Here is an 8813-nt window from a genome sequence, read left to right as displayed (position 1 = left end):
TAATAATACAGTATATTAACATTGTTCAAATTTGAAATACATTTCAAAATTTCAAACTTGTTTCTTATATGTACACTGGAATAACATGTATATGTACATTTATTTACATGTATTAACATGTCAAGTGCAATGACAACAATATACATTTAGGTTGAGGTTTAAATAAAATATCACAGTTTATGTCCATAACCATAACATTTAAAAATTCTTTTCTCTTGAGCCAGTGAACTATCTCTGAATTTATGTGGTGCCCATTCCCTTAAAACCAAGTTCCACTCATTTGTGAAATAGCGTCTACAATCTTTCTCCTGTATTAGCTACATACAAAACAAATGAATGGATTAATAGCACCCCCCCCAAAAAAGTCTCTATTATCTCAAAATTAATGAGGTTTGAATAAATCTTTCCCACTTTTTTACATCTCAATAAAACATCAACCCATACTATCATATGCTAGAAATGCATTTTGATAAGGCAAAATGAACTTGTATAATATTCCAGTACATATATTATGGTAGAGGACTTTACATCAAAATGCAATGTACATGATGTATGTAATATTCTGCAAACCTCAAGTGCTACACGTGTTCATTAAAAGACCTTCGGTTGGAGGATCCTTATGAAATGGTTTGCGTGTGTGGCCCATGAGCCGATATCCCTGGTGGTGGTTATGCTTAACCTTTTTGACCGAAGGACGAATGATTTAATAATTTTTTTTAAAATAAGGATTTGACATTCAAGGTAAAATCAATCACACTGAAAGTTAGAGATTAAGTAAAAATCAAAAGCTGGTAATTTGTCATGTGGATGAAGTTGCAAGCATGTACAGGCCATTCTGCCTTGTGGTGTCAGCAAGCCCCCCCCCCCCTTTTTCAAGTTGAAGTCATTTCCAAACAACACCCTATTCCCCAAACCCCATACCCCCCATCACAGTCCCCAACAAGGATCTCCGCCACATGTCACGTAATTTTAAAACTTGTTTTAATGACAGTTCTTTAGTTGCTCTATTAATAAACTCTTCGACATCTTAATTCACATCATAATCAAACACAAGACTGTACATGTATGTATGCAATGAAGTTATGCATGGTGGAGGTACTGAACTAGGATAGGTTTGTGGTAACGCCATGTACAAGGAAGAATCACAATGTTCCGAACCGTATGATACTGTGTTCACCACTAGTTCTTCTCAGAACCACACACTCAAGGAGAGATTCTTCCTTGTACATGGTGTTACCGAAAACCTTACCTAGTTCACATTTGATATCATTGTCCAAACCTGAAGTACTACACATGTCCATTAACAGAACCCTATACCCCCAGTTCCCGACATAGATCTCTGCCGCGCCACCCAATTTTAAAACTTGTATTTAAAACTTACAAACATTAAAACTTGTTTTTAACAAGTAACAACAATAAACAAGTTGACTCTGGTCACTGGGTTGGGGCATCTTAATCCTCTTTCTTTTGTGTGAACTTGTTCAACCTTGATATCAAAGTGAGTACCGTTTTCTGAACTGGACATTTGTCCTTAATACCCAGTAAGGCGATCTGCGTGAATTCCAGTGTTTTGATGTGTGTTACAGGGTACTTCAAATGAAAGACGTAGAAAGCACTCACAAAGCACGCGAAAGCTGTTACAATATCGCCACAGCAGCACACTTGTTCCCGTTCGACCATCAACTTGAATGATGCTGATGTGAGTAGACTTTTCTCATCCATGATGACACACACTGCTGGTCTGCACTTGCCATCATCATTCTGGTGAAAAAGTGACAGCAAATGTTTCCATGGCATATTTTAATGAAGGAAAAATGTGACAAAGACAGTAATATTTTAAAGGAAAATTCCACCATAGCAATATCTAAACCGCTCATTCTCGGTAAATGGCCCTGCGTGCCCTGCACGCTTCCTTTTACACGGTGAAAAGGCTCATTTTCGGTGGCATGCGGCTCTATGCACACTTCCACATTCCTTCCACATAAAACTGTGAAATCTCAGTCTTCACGGCGGCTTTTGCCATCTCCAGTCAGCGATGGGTTAAGTATCATGCAAAATCCATCATCATTACATTCATTACATTTACCTGATCATCCTGGTAGGCGAATATGTCTTCCTTCAGGAGCTTTGGAACTGCTAAAGTAGTAGCTCTCTCTAGGGCATCTGTAGTTTACAAGAAATTATTAGAAAAAAAACCATGGTGAGGTGAAGTGAAAAGGCCGTTTGAACTGTGTGTTTAGACAACAGGTATTTTATCACAGAAATCATAAAATGGCAATCAAGAACATGTTGAAAGGCACATTCATGAGGAACTACAGGAAACCAAGTGTGTAAAACTCAACTCAATTTTGTTAGAAAAATGAAAAAGAAATCAACTGAAGTTTTAAATGACCACAGATATGTTAATCACAGAAAGAAAAAAATCATCTTCATTTTGTCATTCCAAAGGAAAGGAAACCATAAACAATGTTCCTTTACCTCTGTCTCCATTTGAATCACTGATGTATGTTGAGAGCTCCTCATCTTCTCCATCCTTCTGTTGACAGCACCGGCCCTGATAGAGCTTCAGTATCCCGTCTCCATACTTGTTTAGGCCCTGACGAATCAGCTCGACTGCCCCTGATGTGCCATGAAGGCGCTGGAACTCAGAAAGAAACTGAAACAAAATGACAAATTTAGCTTGGAAAATTCAAAGCACTATGTCCAGCAAAAAGGAAGGAACTTAAATTCTTCAATTGACTTTGGATGGAAATACCTATAGACTCCTCAAAATCAGGCAAAACAGGCAGATGATTTGCCGTGCTGTCACAGATATGATCCCGCAAGCATGGTTTTGTGTCAAAGCAAATGTCAGTGAAATTTTTCTAAAGCAGACATGTTAGGATTGAAGAATGACTAACGTTACTAGGCCTACTAGAGTTCAAAATCTCATTTATTTTGTAGAAGTGGACTTTGTTGTCTTATTATGGGAACCGGGCACTAAAAGTAACTGGCCCTAGGGAAAGAATTCCATATACGAAGTTCACTCATTTGTCCCTAAAATGATTAATCAACCCCCAGAAAGCAATTACATGTCATAGAAGTCAATTTCAGGAGTGAGAAAATACAAGCATTTTCATAGTCGACACTTACAATTTCTCAGACCAGTTTCATAGGGTTTGCACACAAGGTGTCAAGTGAACTTCGTAGGCCTATATGGAACTCTTTCCGGCCCCTACATGCCCTAGGCCTATACCATGTAGGCCTAGGCTATACTCCTTCCTCCATGGTGTAACGTCAGGCCTCCATGCGCATGACTGGGCCTGCCATGCCTACCCGCGCCCGCTTCACTTTTACCAAGCCTTACCTTCACTGCAGATAAGAAGGTCCGGCCATATCATAAAGTAGAATTTCCTACATGTTAGACCTATTTGTTTTTTACTTTACATTTGATATGTGCTACATGTATATTTATACCCACCTTCACGTATCTCTGGGGCACAGCTTGACCCAGCCCAGCTCAGTCAATTTGGCAATGCAATATGGCGAAGAGGCGTCGTAAACGTTCGCCGCATACAGTTCGTGTATATGGTGTGATACACTGCCCCAGAAGTCCCTACTGTTTGATATTATTATGCGTGCAACCACCGAGAAAGGTTGTGAAACCCGGTAAGTTCAAATTGTCAAAATTGACCAAAGTTGTCGCACAATTTTCGCGCTCTATCGCTGTGGTTAGTTCTGAGTGAAAAAGTTTGTCAGCAACTTCGTCGTGCAAAAAATAATTCGTCAGGTAATACTTTCATGACGATGTACGTTAGTCAATTCACGTCTGGTAAAATAGTCCATCAAGCAGATTGGTCTTTCACAAATTTTAATTTGTCCAGCTATTTTAAGGATTGGTCTTACAGCTTTTTTAATTCGTCAGTCTCCTGCTCAAGATAGTCAATTGACTAAATGCTTGCATGACTAATATTTTCCCCCCTATTTGACGATTATTTCACCCCGATTGACTAATTAAACATTTCAGTGCAGGCCGCTGCCCAAGGGCAAATGCATAATTTGTGGAGCGCTCTGGACGGAGATAGTTCGAACAGGCGCATGACACGAGCGCACCGAATGCCTACGCGCACATATAGGACAGAGAAAAACTCACGATGCTTTGCTCGTCAACGAGGCTCCTTTAGTGACTTTATCAGTAAACAAATAGAATATACGTCGAAGATTATGAAACAAAAGACGAAACAGATATACGGAACACTTATATACAACAACAAACAAACATTTATAGGACTAAATCGATACATTATAGGACCAAACCAATATATAAAAATGTATGAGGTGCATCGTGAAAAAAAGACAAAACAATCCATGGTCATTGAAGCGAACTTCCAATCAAGACGATTCGCCATATAGGCCTTATATTCGGTCTGATGAAGCCGCGTATTCACTCAGTACAGAGGCCAATAAAGATCTATGGCCGTAATTTTTAGGACGTCATTTCACAGGAGGAGTATTACTTGCGTGATTCTATGGTGATTCGTAGATTTCCTAAATACGACACCAAACAAATTTTACGGCCGTCCTCCGGTTCTCAGTAACTGACTATGTAACTCTGGCTGCTTGCATGTTGGGTGTCAACGCAAAATTCACACCTGAGTGATGGTGAAAGCACATATATTGTTTTGACACTAAGTGATATGTACACCTCATACAACTGATAAAAGAATGTAGTCGGGGAAACTTTAAGATGTCATCGGCAATTGGACTGTTCTTCCAGCACAGCTCGATGCAGTGTCTCAAAGACAGTAAGACCTATCATTTTGTACCGCCAAGCAGAAAAGGTTTCTGTTGTTGGACGTCGTTTTAAAGTAAAAGTATAGCGTGGTTTAAAATTATCCGGGTTCCGAATCAAAAATTATAGGCTAGTTGCAACCCTGAGCACTCACTGCACGTGGTGGTTTTACGTTAGGTCACTATTACCTTCCAATGTCATTGCTATACATCTCAGCATACATGGATACGCATGCCCATAGTGCGGCCTGCTTCACTCTTTCCCTGCAAACTTGCTTCGGTCGATATAACGCGAAGGAGTGCACTGTCGACCGGTCCATATCACGATATAACGTAAACGGACCGGTCCATAATCGCAACTTGCTTTGTTCTGTAAGTACAACCTTAAGTTTACAACTCTTCTGCTTTGTATTATGATTTTGGTTCTACATTTTCGATTGTATATTTATTTAGTCACACATAAAATTTACTCTCGACCTACCTCTGTAGGCCTATATTTGTTTTGTCCGACATCTTTTCAACCTGAATGTATATTTTGCTCCCATTGACACATTTGTTTCAATCTTAGTTTCACCCTATATATGTACATTTATGTGGTCATGTACATATTTGTGTCGTTCTTTATATATTGGTTTGGTTCTATGAATATTTTTTGTCTTCTTGTATACATTTGTTGCGTCTAATTTCATCACCTATTTATTTGTTTTAACGTATATACTGATAACGTCACAAAGGGTGTCTCATAGCTGCGACTTCTTTCCTTCACAAAAATTTGTAAAACGCATTTGGCTTTTCCAGGGCGCTGTAAGGGCGTTGGGTGACCAGTGAAAGTGATTAACGTGCAGTGATAACCCTGAGGGCCTGAGCTCTGCAATTTACGCAGATCAATAATGCCGGGGGTGAATACATTATGGCGTTCCAGTCATCCATCGGATCCAATGATGGCATGTTCCTGGATCTAAAAGGCACATTGTCAGTGGAGTCTGGTGAACCCTGCATAAATTCTTGCCGAAAATGGAAACGGCTGTGAGTCAACAGCCATCGGAAACGGAAAACTTTTCTTTCCACCCTATGTGCGCAACTCTTGATATGGCACATATGTAGGTTGAGCGTTTTAAAAGAGGGCGTTTCTCAATTAGCCGGACTTCTGCACTGGTGTACGTTCTATTGATACCTAGCTCAACGTTTGTCCAGAGGGGTTACTTTGTTCTCAACTTCATTTATCATAGCACAGATAGCTGCGAGGACAAGCCGCTGATCACCCTGGGAACTATATGTTGCTCATATCTCAGAAACTAACTCCTTCCAAGGATACTTGGCAATACCTGGAATCAGCACAGCGTCAAACGCTAGATGTGCGGCTCCGAACAGCGCCACCATCCGTTTTTAGTTGCACCTTAATACTTTCGTCTTTCTCCACATTGTCTTCGACTGCGTCGTCACGGATGCCATCTGCCGCAGCGCCTTGCATCCAGAATCGGATCTCAACGATGTAGTAAAGCAACAGCGATACAAGCAACAAGGAGATGACGCCGTAGATTTTATACGCTACGCAGATGGAAGTTGGGATGCTGACACCAAAGGATACAGCGAAGCCAATAGCGGTGAAGGTGAAGTAGGCCGAGAAGACCGGCCCCTGACTGGATGGAAACAGCACGCTGATGAAGACTACAGGGGAAAAAATAAATACATAGTTTTACTTGGTGGCCGAATTTGGAGACACGTCAACCATGCACTGGTGTAACGTTTTGCCTCAAAATGTGTATTTGCCCCGTTACTTTTAAAGAGGGCCAAAATTAACATTAAGTAGTATTTAGTATTGGGTGATTTGATCGCTGCGTAAAATTTTTAATGGTATGTGAATTAAACACGTTCTTTTGTGTGACGGCTGGTCATAGTTCAGCAGGCTCTGATATAGGCAAAAATACGGTACAGTCTACGGTATTGAACAATATGATGTTTTGTCGTCATAGAGCTGCATAGGTCACCTTTAGTCTGGATCTGCAGAATGGCATCATTGATCCCAAATGCTGCGGCTAGGAGGTACAGGTGCCAGACTTCTCCCGTCTCTGGATCCCACAGTAAACATACCACCAGCGTGGTCATAACCAGAGCCCCGGAAAATGTGGTGACCACTACCCGGCTGACGTACTCTCTGATCCAGCCGAGTACCACGTTGAACAGGGTGTCGGTGGATGCAAAAACCATGATGACGTAACCGATAACGTGTATGCCGTGGGTGCAGCCAACAAAAGACTGTGTATGTGACACATTTAAGTTCAAAAGTTTTATGTACATGTATTTATTTTTTACATTTTTTTTATATTCCAACTAAAAGAGCAAGGAAAATGCAACATGTGATCATGGCTCAACAGTTATTACACAGCAAATAAAACATTAACTCTGTTGTTTGTATCCGGCAGAACGTTTTCTTACCACACTTCATGGTTACAGGCAATTAATGCAAATCAGGTGCGGTTCTAGTTTAGACAAGTAAGTACCTAAATGTGGCTTGTTAAATGTTTATGCGCAGAAATGGGTTGGATAATGTTTTAATTGGGCGATAGGTTAGACCATGGCGAAAAATATCTGAACGCAACGTCACTTTAGTTCTTTCTGAGGTGTGAGATTTGGATATGAAAATGAAAAGTTACTTGTTTTATGGCAGACGTCAGTTTGAAATAAAATACTTGTAATATATATACATACCTTTGTAAAGTCGCCCATCACAAAGGAGAAATGAACACCAACGAATGAAGCAGAAGGCATCAACATGAGAAGGTGTGGGGCTTTCAGAGCTCGGAACACGTCCAGCCAGTCAGTGGAACGAGGTACCTGCTCCCCAGCGGTAACGACGGAGTACTTTGGTTTCACCTCGTCCATGAATAGGATCCCGGTGAGAGGTGCCAGGAGCAATCCGCAGGCACTGTAACACCCTAGGAATATTTGGATGATGTAGAGCGGTGGTTGGACCGCCCCGACGGCATCCTCCGGTATCTCGGCCCCACAGTCCCGGGAGCCGCACCCGCTCAGGCTGAAGTTCCTTTCCAGTAAGCCCTCATCCTCCCCGTACATCCGACTCGTCAAGACGTTCGATACCAGGAACGTCGAGAAGACGTAGCACAACTGCCACGCCATCTGCATCATGGCAAAGTACCGATTTGTGAGCACCTCGGCTACCCCACTAGACAGGTACGCCTTGTTGGCGGCTAAGATGTTCAGATACGTGGAGGCGGCAGCCCAGCATGGATTTGCAGCCAGACCGCAGAGAATGGCCGCTGGGATGACGGTGTAGAATCGAGGGTAGAAGTTACTGACCGCGTAGATGCCATAACCCAGTGAGCCAAGTATTACAGTCTTCCGTGGTCCTACTTTCCTGATTAGGACAGGAGAGATAAAGAGGGCAGATATGGTGGCCACCGCGTAGGTACAACTTAAGCTGGCCAAGCCCAGTCCTTTGGAGGAATTCAAGGTGCTTTGGAGCGTTTGCAGCGAACTGAAGCACAGGGAACTGAGAGCAAACACCACGCAAACTGCAACAAGGTTCTTCAAGATCCTCCGCTCTGGAGACACCATTTTGGAAAAGTTTAAACACAATATATTGCCAGTATATACCCTTATTCGACGAATGTCAGACATCCAATGGACTTGAATGGATCACTGGTGTTATAGTATGTTTTGCACATACGTGAACGTGCCAATGAAACATAGGCCTATCGGTTATAAAGTGTTTGCCTCTATCGGTGGGTAAAGTGAGTTGTGTGAATAAAGGTATCCGTATCCGATAAGCCCGTACGAAGTGCATGTAAACACAGGATCCCGGCTTGAACAAGTCGGTTTTACTAGGACATGCAGGGGCAAACGTACATCTTGCTCTGTGCATGCTCAGTATGACAAGCTAATTGGGCAGTTTCAGTCGAGCGAGATTCTGAGATTTCATCTCCTTTCATGTACAAGAATTTTGGCATATTTGTATATTTTGCTGCCGTCAAAGGGAGGCTGTACTATATGAAAAATGTTGGCGAATAGATTAGTAGATTATA

General features: G+C 41.7%; 1 protein-coding gene across 2 annotated transcripts; it reads right to left on the bottom strand.

Moving 5' to 3' along the window:
• Positions 1 to 1175: 1175 nt before the first annotated feature.
• LOC110976544 (N-acetylglucosamine transporter UNC93A-like) lies at positions 1176 to 8727 on the bottom strand. 2 transcript variants are annotated; one of them, XM_087141038.1, is made up of 6 exons: positions 7480 to 8727; positions 6759 to 7026; positions 3461 to 6438; positions 2479 to 2656; positions 2087 to 2163; positions 1176 to 1761 (listed from the first exon to the last, which is right to left on the bottom strand). In XM_087141038.1, exons 1-3 carry the CDS (start codon positions 8407 to 8409, stop codon positions 6113 to 6115), a joined length of 1524 nt encoding a protein of 507 aa, XP_086997164.1. In that variant the 5' UTR covers positions 8410 to 8727; the 3' UTR covers positions 1176 to 1761; positions 2087 to 2163; positions 2479 to 2656; positions 3461 to 6112. The 2 variants fall into 2 exon arrangements, with proteins under 2 accessions (XP_086997164.1, XP_086997165.1); XM_087141039.1 differs by lacking the exons at positions 2087 to 2163; positions 2479 to 2656.
• Between the last annotated feature and the right edge of the window lie 86 nt (positions 8728 to 8813).

The sequence above is a fragment of the Acanthaster planci genome, linkage group LG09 (genome assembly GCF_054643075.1).
Source record: "Acanthaster planci isolate LZ-2023a linkage group LG09, COTS_SCS, whole genome shotgun sequence".
In the NCBI taxonomy this organism is placed as follows: Eukaryota; Metazoa; Echinodermata; class Asteroidea; order Valvatida; family Acanthasteridae; genus Acanthaster; species Acanthaster planci.
The sequence above is the reverse complement of the archived record's forward strand: the minus strand, read 5'-3'. Positions and strand labels throughout refer to the sequence as shown.

Coding starts and splice junctions, on each gene's coding strand:
- LOC110976544 (XM_087141038.1), bottom strand. CDS start 8,409: ATGTCTGACATTCGTCGAATAAGGGTATATACTGGCAATATATTGTGT. Junction 7,027..7,479: donor TGATGGGCGACTTTACAAAG/GTATGTATATAT, acceptor TCACATACACAG/TCTTTTGTTGGCTGCACCCA. Junction 6,439..6,758: donor TCTGCAGATCCAGACTAAAG/GTGACCTATGCA, acceptor TTTCCCCTGTAG/TCTTCATCAGCGTGCTGTTT.